Source organism: Phoxinus phoxinus (assembly GCF_949152265.1).
Source record: "Phoxinus phoxinus genome assembly, chromosome: 16".
Lineage (NCBI taxonomy): Eukaryota > Metazoa > Chordata > Actinopteri > Cypriniformes > Leuciscidae > Phoxinus > Phoxinus phoxinus.
The window spans coordinates 2756828-2784339 of NC_136891.1; the positions used below are offsets into that span (position 1 = coordinate 2756828).

The 27512-nt window shown below is 37.9% G+C and overlaps 2 protein-coding genes across 5 annotated transcripts; one reads left to right on the top strand and one right to left on the bottom strand.

Annotated features, from left to right (window-relative positions):
- Nucleotides 1-1295: 1295 nt before the first annotated feature.
- drc5 (dynein regulatory complex subunit 5) lies at nt 1296-16995 on the top strand. Of its 3 annotated transcripts, XM_079584093.1 has the most exons (7): nt 1296-1538; nt 6684-6780; nt 7024-7202; nt 8483-9051; nt 11483-11932; nt 15252-15339; nt 16154-16995. In XM_079584093.1, the coding sequence occupies exons 3-7, from the start codon at nt 7034-7036 to the stop codon at nt 16192-16194; spliced, it is 1317 nt and encodes a 438-aa protein (XP_079440219.1). In that variant the 5' UTR covers nt 1296-1538; nt 6684-6780; nt 7024-7033; the 3' UTR covers nt 16195-16995. The 3 variants fall into 3 exon arrangements, with proteins under 3 accessions (XP_079440219.1, XP_079440217.1, XP_079440218.1); XM_079584091.1 differs by having other exon boundaries at nt 15252-16995; XM_079584092.1 differs by lacking the exon at nt 1296-1538 and having other exon boundaries at nt 6665-6780; nt 15252-16995.
- A 1272-nt stretch (nt 16996-18267) lies between these two features.
- tmem151ba (transmembrane protein 151Ba) lies at nt 18268-27278 on the bottom strand. Of its 2 annotated transcripts, none has more exons than XM_079584237.1 (2): nt 26783-27278; nt 18268-19929 (listed from the first exon to the last, which is right to left on the bottom strand). In XM_079584237.1, exons 1-2 carry the CDS (start codon nt 26864-26866, stop codon nt 18457-18459), a joined length of 1557 nt encoding a protein of 518 aa, XP_079440363.1. In that variant the 5' UTR covers nt 26867-27278; the 3' UTR covers nt 18268-18456. The 2 variants fall into 2 exon arrangements, with proteins under 2 accessions (XP_079440363.1, XP_079440364.1); XM_079584238.1 differs by lacking the exon at nt 26783-27278 and adding an exon at nt 25721-25773 and having other exon boundaries at nt 18274-19929.
- Between the last annotated feature and the right edge of the window lie 234 nt (nt 27279-27512).

A 27512-nucleotide genomic window follows, 5' to 3' on the forward strand; every position in this document is an offset into this window, starting at 1 on the left:
CTATCAACCTTGACATTGTATCACAGCAACTTTTCCATGTGCAAACACCCAAAAATCTACAAAGATGAAAACCTTCCCAACACTGCTTTTGAAAAAGTAATCTGATTACTTGTGTTACTTGTAATGAGTTACCCCCAACACTTAGCATCGCTATTACTACATCTCGATTAGTTGGTTAAAAATTTGCTACAGTTTTTGCAACAAGGAACCTCAAATCATGTAGGCGATCTTGTCGAAAAAGTGTTTCGTTACGAGCTACACCAACCCGATCTCACGACCAATTCGTGCAAATTCATACGACCTTATACGATTTATTGCTAAATCGTAGCCTACTACATATTTTACGAGTTGCCCAATTCGTACGAATTACCTACCCCTGACCCCGCCCCTAAACCTAACCATTCACTGGGGTTTTTGTATACGGAATTTGTATACGAGCGAGTAAAATGTGGCTGATTCGTATGAATTCGTACGATTTGTCTAAACCCCAGTGGTTAGGTTTAGGGGCGTGGTCAGGGGTAGGTATAATTCGTACGAATTCATTCAAATCAGCCACATTTTACTCGCTTGTATACAAATTCGTACGAATTGGTCCAGACAGCAACAGTGTCGGCCCAGATCTGGTACGCGCCCATAATACATTTTACCATGGTATTTGTACCATGATATGGTACACAGTATGATATGCACCATATGGTAGCTACATGCACCATGGTGCTGCAAAAAAAAAAAAAAAACGTACCATGGTATTTTTTAATAGTAGCCTAACTACAATGGGACGTGTACCATAACCTATACACATGTATGTAGGCCTACCATGGTAAATCTGAGGTACCATACTATGTAGGCCTACCATAGTAACTACAGTAGCAATGTACCATGGTTATATCTGAGGTGAGGTAGTCTATATGTTATATGTAAGGTAGCCTACCATGGTAGTCTATGGTACTATGGTATACCATAGTGTAGGCTACTAGTTTATCATGGTAAACTATCTTATGGGCGTTGAACACACACCGATCTGGGATTGTGTCAGCAACTTTTCCATGTGCAAACACCCAAAAATCTACAAAGATGAAACTATTTTCTTGTATGGTGTATTGTTCTTCTAACTTAACCACTGTTTACTTCTCCTAAAGGAACAGAATCTGAGTAAACGGAGCATCTGCCGAACGCCAGCGCTGTGATTCACCAACTGGGCCGCATCAAGAGCGCGCTTCCCCGCCAACATCTCGAACTCTCCGTCGTGTCTATTAGTTCTCAGTACTCGGGAAGCGTGTGTGTTGTCATGTGGGATTACACTGGGACGACGGTGACGGGCCGCTGCGGGCCTGGGCTCTTGCGTTCGTGTCATTGATGTGTCGTAAAGAGAAGCGTGCCAGCGACGCTCTCGCACTCACTTCTCTCTCTCTCGCTCTTGCTTGTCATGTTGCATTGGTAGTTCACGCAGGAGCGCGCAATATGAGTGACTCGATCTCTTTCTAGGAAGATTCCAAGGAAATGATCACACCGTGAGAAGCGCGTGACTGTGGTTTGAGGTTGTAATGTTCAGGCCTTGATATCTGCAATGTGTTTATCTGTGCAGAACACGTTTTTCATTTGCATTTTCTGCATCAGTTCTCTCTTTCACAGCGATTCCAGGGAAGGAACATTTCTGGTTCCTCAAAGAACCTTTCAGTGCACGATTCTTAAAAATTATATTTTCTTCATCTTAGTAAAAGCACATTTTAATAATCAAAAGAACACTTTGCCACTATAAATAACTTTTTTAACATCCGATCCATGGATGTTAAAGGTTCTACATGAAACCATCAAAATAACCTTTCTTTTTAAGAGTGTATAACTGGATTTTGTTGCATTTTTTATTTTTTTTTGCAGTTATTTTAGTAGGCTATATGTGAAACTCAAATTAATTTATTCAGTAATTCAACTTAAAAGGTGAAACATTTGATGATTATGGCTTACAGCTTATGAAAACCTTCACAATATTCTAATTTTGAATTTGGGGTTTAATAAGCTGTAAACCATAATCATCAAAATTATAACAAATAAAGGCTTGAAATATCTCACTTTGCATGTAATGAGTCTATATAATATATACTACTAATACTAGTTTCACCTTTTAAGTTGAATTACTGAAATAAATGAACTTTTGCACCATATTCAAAGTTTTCGAGTTTCACCTGTAAATATGTAAGTCGGGGGAAGATACTCACCTTTCTTTTTTCTCTAGACCATAGATGACACACAAACTCATCCCAGCACTTTTAAAGAATGGCTACGCTATTTCAAATTTTGTCATTTCATCTGAATATCAACATTTGTTTCAGATTTCAGTCAGCCGAAACAGGTGAGGGTAATTTGTCTAATTTTGTGTGTCTGTAAAATAGTGATCTATGACATTGTATTATGTTTAATATTAAAGTATGTTGTGTCTATTTGTCAATGATGAATTTGTAGACACATCAGGTGTTGTTAGATTTGTGGAGTAAAAGTTATAGTTTGAAGTAAAATGATAAAATCAGACCTGTGGGGTAAGATGTGCCACCCAGAACTGGCAGAATGCCCCGAATGGCATGTTGTTGCTTGTTAAAATGTAATAATTATTAATGGAGTTATTCAGTTTTACATGAACTAGATGTACATTTCAGACATCTTCGCTTTCGTGAGTGAAATCGTTCAATTTGCATTCATAGCGTTGCTATGACACATCTTCAATTAAAATATGCGCAGTTAAATATGTAAATATTCATATGCCTGAAGTCACAGGATAATTTTACCTTTCAGATTAATCTCCGTTTTGTCTCGCATCGGTTATTCAATTCGACTAAATTGTCAAAATTCTATTTTAAAAATAGTTGATTTAGTATTTTACATTAACATTTTAAATATATATATATATATATAAATAAGAATTATATTAAAAGTCGTTTATGCATTCTGTAAAGGTTTACACCAGTATTGGGATGGTCTCTTTGAATAATTAGAAATTTTGTTCTATAACAACTAAATTGGCAAAATGTTTTGGTAAATGCATTCTTAAGCAGGGCATCTTCCCTCATGTTATGGTTTTAGTTCACCATAACTGCTTCATATAGTTTACACTAAAAGTTATGAGTTTGGTCAAATCTCTTAAGTATGGACCTTCTTTGGCTTTGTTTGTCTGGTATAAAAAGGCTGATGTGTTTTTAGGGCTGGTGCTGCTGTGAAAACAAGGATCCTGATGAAGCGTGACAAGCTTTTAGGGCAGTATGGACGAGTATTTGTGAGGGCTCAGCAGTTTCAGGGTGTCAGTCGAGCGTCACATCTCAAATCTGCTGCCGAGTTTCTCTGGAGTTGTTCGTGCTGAGGTTGCCGGAAGCGTAATGAGGGTTTGGAGGTTAATGCTGATTATGCAGTTGTTTGTCTAGACGCTCTTCTTTAAAACAAGATGCACAGTGTGATCTGATGCATATAGTGCATTGCTCTGATATTCTGTCTCTGTCTCAAAACCATGTGAGCCATGTGACGTCTCCTGTACCTGGATGAGTTTTCGAAAATGCGTTGATCATATTTCATCCCAAAATCAAAAGGAAAAAATATTGCATTTTGGATACAGGAACTAAAGCCAGTTTTTAGGGCCATGCATAGTTTTGCATTTTGACATTTTTGTATGACAGTCAAGCACTTTTCTTCTCTACACGACACCATTTTCAACTAAAAACTGAAAACTTTTTATGCATTTGGCCGTGCATTTACAAGACACTTTTTTGGCAGCCTGAAAATGCAAACTTTAATTACAAAAAAAGGGAGGTTTCAAAGTGCAAGTTTTGGTTACACTTTATTTGAAGGTGTCTTTGCTACACTGTAATTATAAGTACTGAGTAATATTAATGTACTTCCTTAGGGTTCTGATTAGGGGTTATTATGCTTCATTTATAGTTATTACTACATGTAACATGTGTAACAATGACATTGTAAAATAAAGTGTTACCCTAAAGTGTTACCGTGTATGTTACCCGTTATCGTGTAAACTACAAAAAGAAAATTAACAGTGTCTTTTTCAAAAACTTGCACTTTGAATCCCACTTTCAAAAGTTTGCGTTTCCAAAACTCCGCTGTCGTGTGAATGAACAGCCACAACGCATAAAAAGTTTCCCTTTTTAGTTGCAAACAGTGTGTCGTGTAAATGGCCCCTCAGGACGTGGGTTTTAAAGTCCCCCTTTAGTCAATAATTTTATCACTTAAAACTCATCTTTGATCACCAAAATTACATATTAAAACTTTTTTTTCCCCCCTTGAAAACAAATGTTTCATGCCTTGAAATATCGTGAATGTAACTCGACACCCTTGCCTTTGCCACCCACCCTTAGTATACGCGGTTCTATGAATATGCAAATGAGCCCCGCCTCCACTCACTCGCTCAGCTCAGAGATCCACTGGTTGACGATCACACGTTGATCTGATTGGTTACAAGGTAGTGTGTGACGTCAGAAACACCAGCGATTTCAAACCGTGTTTTTGAGACTGTCTTTGGTTCACTGCAGTTTTAAGCAGAAAATACTCAGCAATGCTGTCGACTTATGAATTTACACATGATGTGTGTTAAAGCAGATTAAAAACACCACATAGACATATAAACAACATTAAAAACTTGATTTTTCACCACAGGGGGACTTTAAAGTGCAAGTTTTTGAAAACGACACCGCTATTGTCTCCTAACGCTCAAAATAATTAATTGGTTTGAGTAGGACAAACTTAAATTAAACTAATTAGTTCAGTCAAATTAACTTTTATGAGTATTTCGCACTTTCTTTTTCTTTCAAGTTCACAGAACTGATATATTTTAAGTAAGCTGAACTGTTTCATTGTTTCGAGTTTTATGAAATTATTTATTTTCATTTAGACTAACTTAAGTTTCACTGAAACGGCTGGGATGTCTATTTCCCAGCATGCTTTGCCGATGGCACTCGAAAAGAGAGAGTAAATGCTAAAATTAAGTGTAATATAATGTTTTTTTTTTGTGCAAAATTATTGTTAAGTGGGAGATTTAGAAGTGATTAATGTTCTGTTTTGTTAATTAAGAAGAATTTCTGCTAATGTTGGTTTTAGGATAGTTACCATCATAGTGACGAGTGGAGCATGCGCTTTATCTGAGAGCAAATATTACCTTTATTTTGTTGCGCTCATACAGCAAGTGCTTCTGTATAACATATTGCTAATAAATTAGCAAATTACTATGTTAGCAGATTAGCTTGTTAAAGCTAACTAAGTTAATACTATTAAAGTGTTTACATTGATATTACATAAAAGTTTTAAGTTAATTGTATGAATTAGTGTACTCAAACATTTCAAGTTAAGAACAATTGAACTGTATAAGTAATAAAAATCTGCTAGTTCTGCTTACGTAAACTTAGAATTTTATAACTTAAAAAATTTGAGATAATTGATTGTCTTAAATGTTTTGAGTTCTGCCAACTTATTCGGGTTTACAGGGTGAAGTCACATGACATCGCTATACCGGCCAGGTAGCATGTATAATACAGCGTTTTGTTTTGACAATATTGTCGTCTGTACACGAAAAATGCTAATATAAAACGTTTCCATTTTTAGTACATTGTTATCGTGTAAACTTACCCCAATTATTTTCAACTATAAATCAGCTCTAAAGAAAACATTAGTGTCATTATTCAGCTCAACTACTTCTGTAATGTATAACGGTTCATATGAATTATACATATTTAATGGTTCGCTACATTTTGATTCATTATATTTACTACATTAGGCAGATTTGTTATGCAAAGTGTGTTACGAAATGAAATTGTTTTAATCATAAATTATTCATGACATAATCCATAATCCTGAGATGATCTTTTCCCCAGTTGTGCAGGTGCTAGGTCAGATTCAGGATACTGTGTTGCAACCTCATTTTCAGATGTGTCAATCATCTTTCAAATGTGAGGTTTCCATACACATTTTCAATTAAATGATCATTAATTCATAATGCATGTATTGTTATAAAGGCAGTTTTCTTTCTTTGATAATATAATTGTTTACAGTCATATTATTTGGTGATTTTATGATTTGTATATAGGCTGTGTGTATATATGCATGTAAATATCTTGTAGATGCAATGTTTACTCATTATCTCCCTTGAGCATGAAAGGAGCTTTATAAATAAAATTGCTATTATTATTATGATTATGATTTGCATCATGCAGGAGGTGATGCCCTAATTCACAGGGATTTGCATGTCTTTGAAGTGAATTCATGGGCTTGTGTGAACTGCAAAACACATTTGAAATGTTATTTATTGTGTGATGCAGAAATACATTAATTTCTGTGATTCATTATTACAATCTGCGCAGTGTAATATCTGTCACGTGCATGACATTTTTTATTTATTTATATTATTAAACAAAACATTTATTTGTTTTTGTGTTTTATGTCAAAATATGAAACTTTACTTTTTTATATTTTAGATAACAAGCTAAGTATAAATAGCCGTAGGCTACATTTCCCAGACATTGAACTTGTTATGCCTTTATATCTTCTACATGCGTTTCAACGTTTAGACTGACAGCCCTCGTTATTCATTCTTTAACTTTTCTTCTGTCCTCTTCTGGCTTATAGTGTAATGATGGTGTGGATAATGGTTTATTTTAATCATGTGTGTGAGGCTGTTTGTTTCACACATCATACAGGCGCGTGATCAGCGGCAAGTGACGCACTGAAGGCCAGCTAGGGCGCGAGCACGTCTCTGCTACCATGGTAACATCAAACGTTACACAGGAACTGAAAGTAAGTCGTCAACATTTTGAAGTGCTTAACTATTTAATTAATGAATTAATTTAACGTATATTCTATTCAAATTTGTTATTTTATTCGTTATTATCGACTACTTTAACGGGGAAAACTCGCTTAGTAAATACACAATTGAATTGCGTCCATCAAGAAAAGTTGTTGACTTCTCCAGCAATATTATATTTATTTTATGAGTTGTATTTAATGTCTCTGGTTGTAAAAGGAGTTGTTTTCTGTCAGTTTTAGCGGTATGTCTCAGAGTCAGCCTTCACGGAGACCCAGGGGAACGAGGCCGGTGAACGCAGTCGCTGACGGGCGGAAGATGCGCAGCGTCATCGCGGAGGATCCTGACTGGTCGCTGGCTCTGGTTCCTTCACTAACAACACTCAGCCTACAGCATATTATAAAACACTTTGAAGGTAAACAATAAAAATTGAACAAAATTAAGCATTGCTTGGTTATTGGTTGAGCTAAATATGTATTATCTAATTGTGTAGTTAAATTTAACAGCTGACAGATATTCAACATACCGTAATTCATTGTGAGACAGTCTAACAGAAGGATGGACAAAACCTGTCAAATATCAACGAGTTCTTGTCATATTTTATTACCATTTTCTAAACTAAGTGATAATGTGAGAAATGTTGAAGGTGTCTGAATAAATTACTAGGTGTATCTTTTGAAATGGTACTGCCCCAATGACATTTTTTGAGAGTGTATTGTAATTGTTTGCAGATGTTATTAATGAAAGGATGTTCTCAATCTGTACTGTGCATTAAAGGATTAGTTCACTTTAAAAAAAACTTTTGCTGATAATTTACTCACCCCGATGTCATCCAAGATGTCCATGTCTTTCTTTCTTCAGTCGAAAAGAAATTAAGGTTTTTGATGAAAACATTTCTCCATATAATGTACTTCACTGGTGACCAAACGGTTCAAGGTCCAGATGACAGTCAGCGCCGCTTCAACGGGCTTTAAACGACACCAGACGATGAATACGGCTCTTATCTAGCGAAACGCTCGGTCATTTAAAAAAGAAATAAAAAAGTTTAAGTTTTATAAGCACAAATGCTCGCCTTGCTCTGTTCTGTGATGCGCGTTCGTGACGTCACGTAATACGCAGTTACGTTGAAAAGGTCACGCTTCTGTGAAAAGCAAAACATTTCTGTCCTGACGAAAATTTTCTTTTAGGCTTTTTAATATTACAACACCCAGGATACGCACACGACATGGGCATTTAAACGATAAACTAACACAAAGACATTTGAATATGTGTGTATGGTCCTCCTTCTGCACATTTGTAAACACTGACTCGTCAAGCGTGACCTTTTCAACATAACTGCGTATTACGTGACGTCACGAACGCGCATCACAGAACAGAGCAAGGCGAGCGCTTGTGCTTATAAAACTTAAACTTTTTTATTTATTTTTGAAATGACCGAGCGTTTCGCTAGATAAGACCCGTATTCATCGTCTGGTGTCGTTTAAAGCCCGTTGAAGCGGCGCTGACACTGTCATCTGGACCTTGACCCGTTTGGTCGCCAGTGAAGTCCATTATATGGAGAAATGTGTTCATCAAAAACCTTAATTTCTTTTCGACTGAAGAAAGAAAGACATGGACATCTTGGATGACATCGGGGGGAGTAAATGATCAGCAAAAGTTTTTTTTAAAGTGAACTAATCCTTTAATATTTTGCAGAGAACCCCATTCTGGATGAACTCATGCCCAACTATAAAGCGTATGTCCTCCAGCGACTGCCAGCGTCTCTTCCCTTGACCGTCAGCGCAAACCTCATCAGTGACGAGAGCTACTGGAAGCGCTGCTGTGAGGCTCGCTGGCGTCTCTGTGACGTCTCCACATACGGCAACAGCTGGAAACGCATGTTCTTCGAGCGTCACCTAGAGAACATCATTGAACTCTTCATCCCAGATGCGACCGACACCAAGACAGTCCTGGATCTGGTGCCACTGTGTCGAAACTACATAAAGCGCCTTAATGTCTCTCAGCTGCTACCACCCATCAAAGAGCCGCCCAGTTTTGACGAGGACGATCGTTCGGATTGTGCCAGTGATATGGGCAGTGAAGGACCCTCCATTGATCACTTTGATTTCCGCATTCTGCTCGACAAACTGCCGAACCTGGAAGAGCTCAACGTGGCGTACGGAGTGAAAGGATGCGGCATGAACTTTGAGTGGAATTTGTTTGAGTTCACCTTCAGAGATTGTGAATCCCTGGCAAAAGCCCTCAATTCCTGCAAGACTTTACAGGTTCAGTTATTGTTATCATTTGTGTTTTTTTTTTTTTTTTTTCAGTTTTCAGAAGTGACAACTAGCCTCTCCCTATAGAGAGCCGAAGTCCCGCCCCTCCGCTTCCGGCTCATGGGACCTTATTTCGAAAAAAATATGTATGGGAGTCAATGGCGAGAGATTACTTATCTTTTTATTCCGTCCGAATTGTGCCCTGAATTACACATATGATGTTTGTCAATTTAAAAGATAATTATGAAAGTCAAGAAAGTCGCAGTTTGTCATAAAACAGAAGATTAACATTTAGTTTAATGTGAAAATTGCTCAATGAACTACATCTCTCGTCTCGCACTATACGTCACCGTTGCTCGTGTGTGTGTGTGTGCAGTCTGGTACAACACACTCCGGCATCACGGCGTAACGTTACGATTATAACGTAAGACTATAGAAAACATGACAGACGTTAGCTTCAGTAAAGTTAGCTTCAGTAAAGTTAGCTTCATTCATTGAGAGAAAAGGTATGACGTCACATGTGCACCTTTTGGGTTTGTAGTCTTTGTAATTACGTATTTTCACAGTCTTATACCTCAACAGTTTTACATCAAACTGCGACTTTCTTGACTTTAAAATGTATCTTTTAAATTGACAAACATCATATGTGTAATTCAGGGCACAATTCAAACGAGATCAAAATATTTGTTGTCTCTCGCCATTGACTACAATACAATATTTTTTCGAAATAAGGTCTCATGGTGGTCCACCGGAAGGGGAGGAACTTAAATGGAGGATCTCTTTACCACTCTACAGATAAAGCGTTGTCGGGATAATTTCGGTTTCGCGTATCTACCCCAAAATGATCAAATTCTGTCTAAAAATTTAAGGCAAGACAAGCAGTTTGTTAAGGCTTGGTTTGTAGGGAATTACAAACCTGCGCACATATATTCAAATGCGCATAACTATAGAAGTAATTCTTGATGTGCACGTAAGCGCCATCAGCGTTTCTCACAGGTCCGCGTTTAAAGTCTGTAGAGAGAACGGTGTCGTCTTAGCGGCCTCTAATTTAATAACTAATGATCGTTGCGACGGAAGTGAATCAATCAAAAATAACTTTAGCTGGAAAATATCTTTATTTAATAACCGCTATAAAGCCAAAACAATCTGTTACCTTAAATTATCAGTTTATCACTTTAAAGCCGCTTTGAAACAATTTACATTGTTAAAAGCACTATATAAATGAAGATGACTTGACTTGACAGAAACATTATATAGGCTATGCAAAATATAGGATCACATTAAAGTGATAGTTCACCCAAAAATTAAAAAACTTCTCTCATTAATTACTCGCCCTCATGTCTTTCCAAACCCGTACGACTTTAGTTCATCTTCAGGAACACAAATGAAGATTTTTTTGATGAAATCTGAGAGATTTTTGTCCCTCCATTGACAGCTACGCAACTACCACTTTCAAGCCCCAGAAAGGTAGTAAAGACATCATTAAATGAATCCATGTGGCTCCAGTGGTTTAACCTCAATTTTATGAAGCAAGTGCTATGTTTGCGCACAAAAACAAACATAATTTACCACTTTATTAACAAAATATTAATCTCCAATGCATATTCACGAGAGCACCACAATGCAAGCGTGTTATGTTGACATGACGCAGACGTTGTTGAGTGAATGCTCTTTGGAAATTAATATTACAGGCGAAACTCGAAAAATTAGAATATGGTGCAAAATGTCATTTATTTCAGTAATTCAACTTAAAAGGTGAAACTGATATATTATATAGACTCATTACATGCAAAGTGAGATATTTCAAGCCTTTATCTGTTATAATTTTGATGATTATGGCTTACAGCTTATGAAAACCCCAAATTCAAAATTAGAATATTGTGAACAGATTTTCATAGCTTGATTTTCACCACAGGGGGACTTTAAAGGATTAGTTCACAAAAAGCTTGTAACCGATCAGATCAATGTGTGATCGTCAACCAGTGGATCTCTGAGCTGAGTGAGTGGAGGCGGGGCTCATTTGCATATTCATAGAACCGCGGATACTAAATGAGGCAAGGGTGTCGAGTTACATTCAAGATTTTTTTTTTTTTAATATGTAATTTTGGTAATCAAAGATGAGTTCTAAGGGATAAAATGATTGACTACAGGGGGACTTTAATTTTTTTTTTTCTGTGGAACAAAAGGAGATGTTTAGCAGAATGTTCACACTGTTTTCTTCATACAAATAAAGCATATAGTGATCAAGAACTGTCAAGCCCCAATAGGGACATGAAAACATCATAAAAGTAGTCTATACATCTTACATTTATGCCTGGTCTTCATACAAAATTATGATATGACTCCAGAAGACTTGATATATAGCATGCACAACACGTCATATGGACTAATATTAGGGTACTAACCCCATTGGTTGTTAAATTCCAACTTTTCTCACCAGGTCTTCAGGATCCATCGCAGTAAGGTGGACGATGAGAAGTGTTGCATGCTTGTGAGTCAATTGCTGGATCACCCGTCCCTGCAGGAGCTGGACTTTTCACATAATCACATCAGTGACCACGGAGCCCGAGCCATCGGGAAACTTCTGAACCGCAGTCGGCTGAAGAGGCTTGTCGTCTGCAACAACCAGATAAGAGCTTCAGGAGCTCAGGCGCTGGCTCACGCGCTGGCCAGAAACGCCACGCTGATATCCCTCAACCTGAGGCTCAACCGCATCGGGGATGAAGGGGGTCAAGCTCTGGCGCAGGCTCTGATCAAGAACAAGACTTTAGTGGACCTTCACCTGGGGGGAAATAACATGTCAGAGCCCACGGCCGTGGCGCTGTCTCAGGCTTTGGTGGAGAACTGGACCCTCAAGAGCCTAAACCTGTCCAACAACAGACTGGGAGTCGTGAGTAAACCTTTTAACACGTTCTCATCTAAAAAAGGGACTTTTTAACCAATATAGAGCACTGCAAAAAGTGATTTTCGTACTGAAGTAGGCTATTTTTGTCTCGTTTTCCACTAGAAAAAATCTAAATACTTAAAGTAAGATAAATTGTAATAAACTGTCAAAATTCACTGTAAAACGTGATTTTCTTACTCAGTAATTTTGTCTTGTTTTCCAGTACAAGAAAACAAGACGCTCAATTAAAGAAGAACAAAACAAAACAAAAATTAAAACAGGAAAAATACCTGCCAATATGGTAAGAAAAATTAATTAAAGGTTTATTTTTTCTTACCACATTAGCAGATATTTTTCTAATTTTTAGCACCAAGTAATTTGATCATTCCTTCAGAAAACAATACTTAATATTTTGTTATTTAGCATCTGTATTTTTGTTATATTTTATATTCTGTATTATCTTTGTTTTACAGTAAAATATCGAAATATTCTTCAAGTAAGATAAAAAACATTAATTTTTTCTTATACTCAGTATTTTGTCTTGTTTTTCAGTACAAGAACACAAGATGTTTTCTGAGAAATGCATCAAAATTAAACAAGAAAAACATTTATAAAACAAAAAAAATTAACCTAACTTTTTTTTTTTTTTTCGTAGATATTTTCTCACATTTTTGGCATAAAGTTCACACATTTTTTATCAAATATTCAGAAAACAATACTCAATGTTTAGTTATTTTGCATCTTGATTTAAGAATGTTTAGATATTTTTACTGGAAAACAAGACAAAAATAAAATTTTGCATTCAATTATTGCAGTTTATTAAGACATTTCCTGGATGTTAAAATGTGTGGAAATAAATCTTATATAGTGACAAGTGGAAAACAAATGACTGTAACAAGTAGGAACATTCTGGAAACCACCACTAAAACCCCAGCATCATATTACAACATTTGCTTTCTCAAATATTCTCTTTTTTTTCTTTCAATGAAAAACAAAGGCTGTTTTAAAGCATTTAATTGTCTTTAAAGAGATGAATATGAAACGATACAGCCCTGTCGTTCACGTTCAATTATTCATGGCCGCAGCAGGATAGATGTGCGCTAACACACAGACATGTGGGACGGGGATTACCTCTCTCCTGGGACGGGCCGCCCAAATGGTTCCTGCATTTATCCGCTCCTCCCATCTCCGTTTCAAAGCTAATCATATTTCAAACACTCGCCTCTCATTCAGGAAAGAGCTCTGCCGATACATTAGTCTGCACACGCAGAGTCAAGAGATCTTAATGTGAAATGTACAATTTGCAGCTGCTGTAAAATGTGATATGCTTCGTCATCGGATTGCATTCAACCTTCAGATTTACAGTAGAGATATTTAGCATTAACCATAAAATCTGATGCAAAGTCACACTGAATTATGGTGGTCTGATAATTTAAAAAATAAAAAATGACATGAATTCATCAAAAGCATTAAGCCAACATAAAATCAAAATTTGCTTTCTGAATACATGTTTCTGGTCTTAATGTGAATTTACCATTAGTTCATGTTATGCATGATTTTCTTTGTAATCTTTTATCAAAATGCTTCTGATATGACTTTTTCAGTCAGTTGATGTGGCTTTAGCGATAAAGCCATGTGGGTTAGTGGTTAGTTAATATTAAAATATAGCATGTAGTCATTATTTTAGGCTCCTGTATAGGTGCCTTTCTCATTTATTAAATAATTTTATGCAGCAAAGCTTAACAATAATACCAAAAACGTAGTCATTTACGATTAATGTGTTGCTATGGCTTGGATGCTTCCTTCAGTGTCAGTACATTGGATTTATTTCTGCCCATTTCAACATCCACAAGGGGAAAATTATACAATACTGTTCAAAAGTCTGGGGTGAGTACGATTTTTAAAAAAATAAATTAATAGTTTTATTGAGCAAGGATGCATTAAATTGATCAGAAGTCATTTATAATTTTACAAAAGATTTATAAATGTTCAAATCAATGCTGTTGCTATTCATCAAAGAATTCTGAAAAAAAAAAAAAAAATCTTGACCATCAAATTATCATATTAGAAAATACTAATTAATAATTGAGCACCAATAATAATTTATAATGATTAAGACACTGAAGACTGGAGTAATGATGCTAGAAATACAGCTTTGATCACAGGAATAAATTACACTTTAGTCAATATTAAAATAGAAAACAGCTATTTTAAATTATAATAATATTTCACAATACTACTGTTTTTACATGTATTTTTGTTCAAATAAATTGTGAGCATAAGAGACTTCTTTCAAAAGCATTTAAACGTTTGAACGGTGGTGTAGGTCTTAATGAATCTCAATTTCTCCACGGTTTAATATTGGTTGTGGTGAAATGTTGTCTTTTTTAACTTGTACACTCATGTAATGAGCTCTTTATTACCGTCGCATTCGTTTATGATAAAATCAAGTCTCACACATTATTTTTCTCATGTAACATGTTTTACTTGTTGTGCTGCAAATGCCATTTCATGTTCACTTTGGTATAAAGTAGAAAGTCTTGAATGAAATCAATCAACCCTAGGACTAATTTAATTATCCTCTCTCACACAGTTACAGGTGAAACTCGGAAAATTAGAATATCGTGATTCAACTTAAAAGGTGAAACTAATATATTATATAGACTCATTACGGGCAAAGTGAGATATTTCAAGCCTTTATTTGTTGTAATTTTGATGATTATGGCTTACAGCTTATGAAAACCTTTTCACAATATTCTAATTTAGAATTTGGGGTTTAATAAGCTGTAAGCCATAATCATCAAAATTACAACAAATAAAGGCTTGAAATATCTCACTTTGCACGTATTGAGTTTATATAATATATTAGTTTCAGCTTTTAAGTTGAATTACTGAAATAAATGCACTTTTGCACCATATTAAAATTTTTCGAGTTTCACCTGTATGTCTCTGATTTGTGTGTAATTCAAATAAAACGTTGTGTGTGTGTGCGTGCGTGTGTGTGTGTGTGTGTGTGTGTGTGTGTGTGTGTGTGTGTGTGGACACAAATTAGTAAAATGACATGTGTGTTACACTGGTATTACAACTTACACGTGGTTTATGAGGACATTTCATGAGTACTCGTAATTCAAATAGCTTAAAAAACATAAAAAACAATGTTTTATTAAAAATGTAAAAATGCAGAATGTTTCCTGTGATGGGCAGGGTAAGAGGAGGGAGAATATACAGTTTGACTTTGTACAGTATAAAAACCATTACGCCTATGAAGAGTCCTCATTATGTAGTTGCACCAACATGTGTGTGTGTGTGTGTGTGTCTCCTACAGGACGGCGGGAAGCTTCTGGAGGAAGGGATGTCCCACAACAGCAGTGTGTTGGAGTGTGACATTCGGCTGACCGATGTGGGTCAGGACAGTGAGTACTGCATCGCTCAGGCTCTACGGGCCAATCAGCTCCAGGCTGCTCGCAAAAACCAATCACAACTATGATCTCAATGCCAAAGTCTGAGCCATACATGCTGAGCCTGGCAGGGTATCATTACTGGCCACTGACAGACATAGAAAACTAATTAAAAAATGACCAAAATTACTCTTACTAGATCTATTATTCTTAAACAATGAAATTAAAATGTATTCAGACACCTTCAACATGTCTCACATTATCACAGTTTATTCGCTATAGTTTAGAAAATGGTAATAAAATATGACAGATATTTGACAGGTTTGTCCATCCTTCTGTTAGACTCTCACACATGAATTACTATATCTGTCAGCTGGTAAATTTAACTACACAATTAGATCATACCAGTTTAGCTCAACCAGTCACCAAGCAATGCTTCATTGTGTTCAGTCTGTGGTGTAAAAAGATCTCATTAGTGATTAAAGAAAAACATGATCAGGTCAAAGTGTCTGAATCATTTCCGGTCCCAAATTTTGTATAAATGTTTACTGTTAGTCACTGTATGAATAATTTTTGGGTATATGTCACAGTTTACTTTATGTTGCTATCCTCCTCACTTACATAAATAAATGAACTAGTGTCGCACACACTAGTAAAAATATCAGGTGTCTGAATCATTTTTGTTTGACTGTATTTACATTTTACATTTAAATGGAAATACACAAACAAGAACAAGGATGTTAGCTATAACGATAATGATAAAGATATAGTTCTAAAATGTAAAAGAATAGCAGAGTTCACATTTTGTATTTTTGTATTGTGATTTCAGTGGACCCCAGGAAGACTAGCGACCACCATAGTGGGAGCTAATGGGGATCCAAATAAAACAATAAAAACACCACAACTGTAACGCACAGAGGAACGAAATCACATTCAGAGGGATTTTTTCCCAGCTGATGAACGATAAAAACACTGACAGCCAATCAGAATCCATCCTGCTTTAAAGAGTTCGAGCATTTAAAGCGACAGACGTCAAAACTGAACTCTCAGAATAAACGGGGCTGCGTTTCCCAAACCAGAAACAGAAAGATTGTGAGCTTCAGCCTGTTGTGCTTCACTATCTGTCCACTCTGATATTTACAGGAGGTTCAGAGGTCGAAGGTCAGGGGTCATGCAGCGGTTAACTCTATACTGTCATATATTATGCAGTTAGGTTGGGCTTTTATAGATTATTTTGCCAATGCTTTATACAGATGAGTTCTGATTCTCTGAAAACAAAGGGTAATTTTTAGTGCTGTTGATGTACAGTAAGTGAAAAAAGTTTTCCAGCAAAGACATATCTATATTCTGCAGCAAATATTTGCCCTCGACTTTTCAGTTTTTAGTGGTGGTTTCAAGATTTGACAGAACATGAACATCTATATTTATATTTCTAATTTTAAGATTAATTGTGTGGGGCTTATTTTTAGATGTGCTATTCTGAGGGACCGATCTTACTGCTCAAAATGATTACGACATATTTTCTTTTCACAGTAACTTGGGAAATTTATATAAATGCAATGTCAACAGCGATAAGCTTTTAAATAATTAAACATAAACACTAAAATAATACAGTCTGAGGCACTTACATTCCATATAAAGAGAGGTAGTTGCAGAAAATGTGACAAAAATAAATAATGCTTTAGTTGATCCTATACCTCATATATTAAATATTATCTTACATGTCTAAGATAATGTTTATTAATTATCTAGCAGGACATTTGAAAGATTGTGTATTTAGTTTGAGGTTCTCATGTCCTTCAGGCTGCATGTTCAATTATTCAAAGCACCGACACTGTGGCCATAAATAGATCAGAAAAGAAACAGGTTTATGAATACTTTGTAAGAATGTTTTACTGAATCATCTGTTCTGTTTCATCCTTTTTAATTTGAATAAAAGTGATTTTATGTTCATAATGATTTTTTTTTTTAGAAACACTTAATTTCAAAGCTGTTGATCTATATATATACATTGCAAAAATGTAAAAAAAAATTGTTGCATTCGGATTGAATGACCAAAGTATGGGGAGCTGATTTTTTTTCAATATTTTTAATTTTCATTAACTTTCTTAATGTGTTTTTTTTTTGTCAACGATTTTTCAATGCATTTTTTCTTTTTCTTATTCTTATTTTTCAACCCTTAACATCCATTTCATGGTCTGATCAAGTTTTTACATTTTACATTTTTTTTTATTTCTCTTTCTTTTTTTTTCTCTTTAAATATTTTGTTGTACTTAAAATGATGTTCTATTATGGAAGTAAAATGGATGAATGCCATTTCATGTTGACTTCAAATGCAATGTGAGAAGTAGTTTGGCTGATGTTTAAAGGGATAGTTCACCCAAATATCTAAATTATTACACGATTTACTCACCCATGGTGTGTATGTCTTTCTTCTTTCAGCACAATCAAGAGTTATATTAAAAAATATCCTGGCTCTTCCCAGCTTTGTAATGGCATTGAGTTTTTGAAGCCCAAAAAAGTTCATCCATGCATCATAAAAGTGATCCATACGACTCCAGGGGGTTAATAAAGGCCTTCTGAAGTGTTTTTCTATGAAAAATATTAATATTTATAACTTTATAAACTATAATCTCTTGCTTCCGGTAACGGCCGTATGATCAGACATAAATTATGGAAAATTTACAGAATTTTTCGGTGAACTTTTCCTTTAATATCCTAATACAAGTCAGACTGCATTTGTTATGAAGAAATGTAAGTAGGCCGATGTCCCATTCAGTGTTTGTTAAAGTTCATTCTGTGCTATCATAAGGGGGAAGTAAATATTTTTAGCATAACCACTGAAACTGACATTTCTGAATCACCAAAGCGAGAAAAAAAAAAGTTCCATTCCATTTGCAATTTCCATTTAAAGTCAACATGAACTCAAATGAAACCCAATGTACTTTCTTAATGTGTTTTTAATGTGAACATTTTTTTGTTTGTCAATGTTATTGTACATTTGTGAGGAAAATTAAGCATTCTCTCATTTGGGCATAGCCGTTTCAGCACCAGTCTTTTCCACAAATCACGATTTAATGCCATTTAATTTTTTAGCCACACCACGTTTGCGCTTTCGTCCTTTTGCAAACGCTATAACGAAGTCTCCACACAGGATCCGTTACGGTGCAATGAATGGCGGTCATGACCGAGGCAGCCCTCGTTACGGTGGATAATCAGTACGGGGAAAAACAGCGCGTCCTGATAGGCCGGTGGAGAAGGTGGGCTCTCCTCATTGGCTGACTGTCCGGCCAAACATCGCGTGCTCTCCGTCGGGCAGCCGGGGTCGTTCAAGCTACTACTGTGACTTCTCCAAAGGCAGCTACGGCGTGAGCCGTACAAACGTCCCAGCGAGAACCGGCTGCTACTGAAGGGTAATCGCGGGCTGCTAGTGTTGCAGATGCTCAACGCGCTACGCGAGAATATCGACGAGCTGCTGATGGACCGATGACAGCGTTCGCAGTTCTGCCGATATCCACCGAAACCACTTCCACCGGCCGCGCCAATCCCGCGAGACGAGAACGTGTTACAGCTGGACTGCTGTGCCAGATTCATTAGCACGGCTTCGGAGTAACTGGGAACGAGTTGTTGGTTGGAGCGAATGTGCCACTCAAGCTCTGTGCTGTCGATGGTGTTTACCCGCGGGATGTGGCGGCAAAACGGCCTCTCGTCCAGCGGCGTAACGGCGACATAGTCAAACCCAAAAAGCTTCTCCACGTGATAATGAAGGTACGCCGTGCGATACTCCGTTAGGATGCGCAGCGGCCAGGATAAAGTCAGCGTCGCCGCCAACCAGAAGCTAAGCTGCGACGCGTACCAAGGCAAGCGATCTGGATCTGCACATGCTAGCACGTATTCCTTAAACTCAACGTTTTTGAGGTGCATTCCTTCACGAGCTTCCATGTAATCGTCAAGTCCTTCGTTCTCGGTGAAGAAACGCGCTCTTTGCGTCAGATAGGAGTTCTCGGATTCGACGTTAGCGAAACTAAAGCACTTGGTGAAGCGTAGCCTGGTCACAGGAAAGCTGTCAAGGCTAGTTAAGTGCTTGGAAATGTCTTTAACCCCGCAGTTCCCGTAATCAAACTCGGCTTCGGCGACGTGCGTGTTCACGCGCTCGTGGTAAACCTGCGTGGTCGTGTAAGCGTCCCCGTTGCGGTAGCGCGTTACTTGTCTCGTCCGGCGTACGTAGTGATAGCTAATAGCCTTCCACCAGATGCAAGGCGTGGCTTGTTGCATGCGATGCACGCGCTCGGCGATGCTCTCCAGGTCGACTTTAAACTGAAGTTCGTTGCGCGAGTTACAATGCCAACATTCGACTAGGTAAACCACGTAGAGCATGACGAGGAACGCCACTGGGATGTAGATGTAGCCGTTTGAACAGGGACTGTCGTGGTACATCATGGACTTGCCCTTGAAGGCGCTGTCGAAGGAGAGGCGCGTGACCTTCGTGACCTGGCACCAGGTCATCGCGATCACGCAGCTGTACATTAGCAGCGACAGAAGAAGGCATTTCCAGTGTGAGTCGCGACACAGGGACTTGCTCAGGGACTGCTTCAAGGGTCGTTGCTGTAAAGATATGATAGAAAAGGAGAGGTGAAAAAATGCCCTGGAGAAGTGAGAAAATTCAAGAAAGCATGTCTTATACTGTAAAAAATGTGATGTACATACACTCTAAGGCCCTGTTTACACGAGAACGCTCGCGGGTGAAAACGTAAAAATATTTTATCGGATGTGCCTTTCGTTTACACGACAACGCCGTTTTTGGGGCTTAAAAACGCAAAAAAGTGAAACCACCCTCCAGATTGGAAATCTTAAAAACGCTCCACCGTCGCGTTCCCGTCTAAAGGGTAAAAACGGTAAAAACGCAAAAGTCTGCTAGACAGTAAAGGCGTCGCATACGTGTTTACGTCACAGGCATGCACCAGTACAGGGAAATAACAAAACATTATCAAACTAAAATATAGCATTAATTTCATTGACAAAAATAAAATAAAAAACCTGTCATTATTGAGCGACACGCGAAGAGCACCGAGGGTTAAAGTAGCGGCTTTACCGTATTAAACATGTCAATCTGTGTCAGCGTCTCTTTCTCTTTCAGTGCTCCACATCGCCACCTAGCCGCCTGGAGTGCACACTACATCCAATTTCACACACTTTTGCGTCACCATATGCATGCAGATTTCCCCCCCATAACGCTCGTCTAAACGCAGAATAAAAAGTGATAACGCAACGCCACTTTTGCATTTTCTCTTCAGATCGTTTCCGTGTGAACATAGCCTAAGGCAGGGTTTCTCAAACTCGGTCCTGGAGGGCCACTGTCCTGCACAGTTTAGCTCCTGATCAAACACACCTAGCTGTGAGTTTCTAGTGATCCTGAAGACATTGATTAGCTTGTTCAGGTGTGTTTGATCAGTGTTGGAGCTAAACTGTGCAGGACAGTGGCCCTCCAGGACCGAGTTTGAGAAACCCAAGGCCTTGTGTACACCTGATATTAAGATGTGTTTTGGTCGATCACATGTAGACGAGGGAGACATTCCCGTTTACACCTAGTGTTTTAATCCGTCTCTTTTGTCCACTTTCATCCTGATTTCTTCGAGGGGAGGGTCTTTCGATCTAATGGACAAAAAAAGCTCACGCAATTTGCATATGAACATGACTGGAGAAAACAGGAGATTATCAGCTTTAGTTTCTGCACAGACCGCTGCAAGATCACGCCGAACACTGTGAGTGTGTGTTAGACACCAGGAATTACGAGAGAACATTGTGTTAGGTACGTTTTTCATCCGTCGTCTCTTTTCGCGTTCATATGTAAATTATGCGAGCTTATTTTGTCCATTAGATTGAAAAATCTGAAAAGGCCCAATCATTTATCTTCACTTTATTTGCACTCCTATTTTTCAGGTAAATTTCACACACATTTTTTTAAGTAAATGTCACATATGGAATTAAGTCAACTCTACTTAACGTAATTTTAACTTGGCTAGTTAAAAGGTTGAATAATATCTATTTAGTTGAAGTTTCCTTTGCAATACATTTCACTCAAACAACATTGAATTAAACCACACTTTTAAAGGATATGCTTTACTTAGAAATGTCTAAGTAATTAATACAATAGATATTGTGTGAGACACCATATCTACATTTCAGAAGTTACACGTTACGTGAACGCAGAACCTCAATATGGTAGAGAATACACATGACAGTAACATTTGATGGATCGTTTCCGTTTGAATGTGTAGAAAATGAACTCCAAATGTTATAAAATGGCAAGTCACTAATCATAACAACAAAAGCAATGATAAACCAGTGCAAATACAGCTGGAAAACATGCAGTAAAAAATCAACCTCATTAATTATTCAAGGCCCAGTGCAAGATGGGAACACCAGTAACAGAAAAGTTTAGATAATTTTATAACATTGATATTTACGCTTTCATTTCTACACGATTTAATTGAATACTAATATAGAATTTACTTAATTTTTTTAATTATTGCCCAAACTAACTTTTTCATGTAAATGTTTTTTTTTATGTAAATGTTTTTACTTCACCACAAAAGAATTTTTATCAGTGATGCCATTGTGGAAGTAGCAGGCCAGCAGTTGTTGTTTTTGGTGCTTGTTGCATGCATTTAAAGTAAGTTTGCTTCCTATTTCTTATGTTTTTCTTGAGTATATGAGCCCTTAACATGGCAGAAGGCATTAAATAATTGATATCGTTCTTCCATAATTATCCGCTCTACCTTTTAGCGCGGCCCCTGGAGCCCCGCTCGGCTGGAGCTCTCCGCGGGAACGAGAGCACTCGTGACAAGCGGCCCTTATCAAGCACTTCTCAGGCATTAATATACAATGCAATTAGTTGTTTAGCATTTGAGTTGTATGTCAGAAATGTGATCAATAACATGAAGTCACTGAGGGACCAATGAATTTGAGGTTGATTGAGGACATAAAAAAGCATGATGTTGTTAACCAAGGGCGTAGGTTTGATGTCGACATAAGTGGGCACTCAACGGATATGAGGGTTTTTCACATTTATAATAGACTTTTGACTGCGAGTATGTCATCTAAAGCCTTTATTTATAGATATTGTAGCAAACAAACTCATAAAAGGAGTTTTTTTAATGTCAGTACAGTGCTATGCATAAGTTTAGACACCCATGCTAAAGTTGCCTAAAAAGAGGAATAAAAAATCATCTTTTGGAAATTTATCTTAATGCCTTAATTTTTAAAAATGAGGAAAAATCCAACCTTTAAGGACACCAATTTTCTTTGTGAATGAATAATGTATCGTTAAAAAATAAATGTTCTTCCTTAAAATACAGGGTGCATAAGTCTGGACACCCCTATGTTAAATTCCCATAGAGGCAGGCAGATTTTTATTTTTAAAGGCCAGTTACTTCATGGATCCAGGATACTCTGCATCCTGATAAAGTTCCCTTGGCCTTTGGGATTAAAATAGCCCCACATCATCACACACCCTTCACCATACCTGGAGATTGGCATGGAGTACTTTCCATAAGATCATCTTTCAATGCAAATCAAACCAGCTGTTAGGCTAACTGAAATAAAACCATGCCAATCTCCAGGTATGGTGAAGGGTGTGTGATGATGTGGGGCTATTTTAATCCCAAAGGCCAAGGGAACTTTATCAGGATGCAGAGTATCCTGGATCCATGAAGTAACTGGCCTTTAAAAATAAAAATCTGCCGGCCTCTATGGGAATTTAACATAGGGGTGTCCAGACTTATGCACCCTGTATTTTAAGGAAGAACATTTATTTTTTAACGATACATTATTCATTCACAAAGAAAATTGGTGTCCTTAAAGGTTGGATTTTTCCTCATTTTTTAAATTAAGGCATTAAGATAAATTTCCAAAAGATGATTTTTTATTCCTCTTTTTAGGCAACTTTAGCATGGGTGTCTAAACTTATGCATAGCACTGTATATATGTCAAATAATTTAAATATGTGATAACACACTTCTGGTGTTAATGGTGAACACTAACAGTGCTTTTTTAACTCTATATCAAGTGTAAAAAAAAAAGTAACACTACTTAAAGTGTAAGTTTAACTGGATTTAGTGTGGATTTAACACTTTAAAAGTCATGGCATTAAATGTTGCATATACATTGCGAAAAATTAATATCTTCCTCAGTATTTTTGTCCTGTTTTCCACTACAAATATCTAAACAAGTTTAAAATAATCAAGATACATTCACTTGAAATAATTAAAATTATTAAAAAATTATTTAATAAATAATTATTTAGCATGTTGGAATAAACCAAAATACACCTTTACCAGGGTTATTATCATGAACTAAAAAAATTATAATTTAAGCATTACTTAAAATATAATAACATTAACTTCAACATTTCTCATTTTCATTTAGTTTAATTACTAAAATATAATTTTAAATAGAGATTTGAAAAAACTAATACAATTACAGATACAACGAAATTACTAAAACTCGAAATGACAATGAAAACAGAAAATATGACATGAACTATAATTAAAATTATGAACAAACACTATAATAGTGTATCAGTGATATTAAAATAACACCATGGGTGAATCTGACACGAACTGATGTGTGTGTTTGTGGTTAATGCCGAAACATTCACAAACCTCACTGACCTTCATAAGTTGTTGAGCTAATTGGGTCTTTAAATATGAATTACCTGCCGTTTGATTTTGTAAACAGGTTATGGTTGAAATCACGTTTCTTTGAGTGCAAGTGTTCATGCGCATCATTTGTAGACACTTTGAAACGTAATTACTGAATAAAGAGCTTCCATCGACCCAAAGAGGAAATCCTGATCACAGTTAATCAGCAGCCGAATGATGTGTTCAGTCTTTCAGTTCTACACACACACACACACACACACACACACACACACACACACACACACTAACCCGACCCCTAAACCTACCCATCTCACACACACACACACTAACCCGACCCCTAAACCTACCCATCACACACACACACACACACACACACACACACACACACACACACACACACACTAACCCGACCCCTAAACCTACCCATCTCACACACACACACACTAACCCGACCCCTAAACCTACCCATCACACACACACACACACACACACACACTAACCCAACCCCTAAACCGTCCCATCACACACACACACACACACACACACACACACACACACACACACACACACACACACACACACACACACTAACCCGACCCCTAAACATACCCATCTCACACACACACACACACACACTAACCCGACCCCTAAACCTACCCATCACACACACACACATACATACACACACTAACCTGACCCCTAAACCGTCCCATCATACACACACACACACACACACACTAACACACTAACCCAACCCCTAAACCGTCCCATCACACACACACACTAACCCGACCCCTAAACCTATAACACGCGCACACACACACACACACACACACTAACCCAACCCCTAAACCGTCCTATCACACACACACACACTAACCCGACCCCTAAACCTATAACATGTGCACACACACACGCACTAACCCAACCCCTAAACCTACCCATCACACACACACACACACACTAACCTGACCCCTAAACCGTCCCATCACACACACACACACACACACACTAACCTGACCCCTAAACCTACCCATCACACACACACACACACACACACACACTAACCTGACCCCTAAACCGTCCCATCACACACACACACACACACTAACCTGACCCCTAAACCTACCCATCACACACACACACACACACACACACACACTAACCCAACCCCTAAACCGTCCCATCACACACACACACACTAACCCAACCCCTAAACCGTCCTATCACACACACACACGCACTAACCCAACCCCTAAACCGTCCCATCACACACACACACACACACACACACACACACACACACACACACACACACACACACACACTAACCCGACCCCTAAACCGTCCCATCACACACACACACACACACTAACCCAACCCCTAAACCGTCCCATCGCGCACACACGCACACACACACACACACACTAACCTAACCCCTAAACCATCCCATCACACACACACACACACACACACTAACCCAACCCCTAAACTAACCCAACCCCTAAACCGTCCCATCACACACACACACACACACACACTAACCCAACCCCTAAACCGTCCCATCACACACACGCTAACCCGACCCCTAAACCGTCCCATCACACACACACACACACTAACCCAACCCCTAAACCATCCCATCACACACACACACACACACACACACACTAACCCAACCCCTAAACCTATAACACGCGCACACACACACACACACACACACACACACACACCTCGAAGGACCGTATTAGATCTCTTTCATCAATTCCTCTGAATCAGATCCAGCACTATGAATCTCTTCAGCAGGGAAGCAGAGCCTCTGTACCGCGCTCAAGCCCAACCCGGAGGCTCTTCCGTCACCGCATAGTGCTGGGGTCGTCCTGTGTATTCTGGGACGTGTGAGCGAGGTGTCCCACTTTCATTCAGACTATTATAGTGCTCTTGAGTTGGTCATTTTAGTAACATGACATAACAGACAATGACTTTCTGGGGTTTCGTTGCAGTCAGGACGTCCCTTAACATGTCCTCAACTGCACTGTATTAATAAAGAGTAAAATCTTTTTATTCTGTTTGTGTCTGAATTTGAAAATACACAGTAAGACATTATTGGCACTACTGTGAAATACATTCATTATGAAAATATATGATCAATCATTACAAACAACTTAAATGCTACTAAACAGTAATTGGGTGAATCTCATAAAAACATGCATGTCATATTCACCCCAAAATGTAGGAAAGTAAAAAAAAAAAAAACTATTTTTAATTTAAATAAATGTATAAAATAATATTTTTTTTATACAATTATTGTGAAATACATTTTTAAAGAATTTTATTTACGTTATTTTCATAATCAAGCATAGTAGCTACTATAGGCTATATATTAGGCTACTATATAATTTGCCACACCTACCAATGGCTTTTTTGTTGTTGTTGCAAAAACGGGCAGTAATTGCACCAAAATATTAGATATTCTATAATTCTCTAATATTAGATATTCCCCAATTCTCTATTCCAATTTCGAGACCACAGCTAAAACTACTAGCCGAGTCTATTATTACAGTAGCGTACAGTAGATGGATATGAGTCTTTGTGTATCTACTCTCTCACTCACATGCACAAACAAACACACACGCGCGCGCGCGCACACATCATGTTTGTGTCAATTAAACATTAATCGTATTGCATATTAGCTTCTCTATCTTGCATGTTGAGAAACATACAGAATAAAGATGCTATAAATTCTCTTCTGTCGAGGTTTGTAACAAAGGTTTCCCTCATCGGATGAAACTCACCAGTTCCCGCGGCGCGTCCGTGTGGTCGTGCTCGTGCAGGACATCAGAAGCACTGCTGTCAGTGACCGGAGCTGCTGGAGACATGATGAAGAAGATGATGAAGATACTGGAACATGAACATCACAGCTATGGGTCATCCATCATCCTCAGCGAGGAATCATCCTGGCCACGAGATCAGCAACACACAGCACGCGCACTCGTGTGTCCTCAGACTCTGAGGAGAACTACATACTTGCGGGATCGCTGGCTGTCCAGGTCATTTGCTTTAAGACTGGTGCGTTGGAAATAACAGAAGCCAATCTGACCCACCGCGAGATGCAGAAATCGTATGGAAAATGAAACAGCAGCGAAGCGCATGAACGCGGAATGAATGACAATGAGGCGCGAGATGAATCCACGCGGATGCGCAGCACAGATCCAGGTAACGGGGGCGAGAGAGAGAGAGAGAGAGAGAGAGAGAGAGAGAGAGAGTTTGTGTGTGTGTGTGTGTGTGTGTGTGTGTGTGTGTGTGTGTGTTGTTTATCTATCCAAGTCGTCTCTGCTGAGGATCGTACGTGACCTTGACATGCATGTGGTTTCCCATTTCCTTTATAAACTTCTGTTTATAAAGGAATAAACCTCTGTTTAAAATATTTTTATTTTTACCTTTTCGGTGGAATATTGCATATTGGGATACACACACACACACACACACACACACACACACACATACAATGAACAAATAAAACAA

Coding starts and splice junctions, on each gene's coding strand:
- drc5 (XM_079584091.1), top strand. CDS start 7,034: ATGTCTCAGAGTCAGCCTTCACGGAGACCCAGGGGAACGAGGCCGGTG. Junction 7,203..8,482: donor TATTATAAAACACTTTGAAG/GTAAACAATAAA, acceptor AATATTTTGCAG/AGAACCCCATTCTGGATGAA. Junction 11,933..15,251: donor CCAACAACAGACTGGGAGTC/GTGAGTAAACCT, acceptor TGTCTCCTACAG/GACGGCGGGAAGCTTCTGGA.
- tmem151ba (XM_079584237.1), bottom strand. CDS start 26,866: ATGTCTCCAGCAGCTCCGGTCACTGACAGCAGTGCTTCTGATGTCCTG. Junction 19,930..26,782: donor CGGACGCGCCGCGGGAACTG/GTGAGTTTCATC, acceptor ATATCTTTACAG/CAACGACCCTTGAAGCAGTC.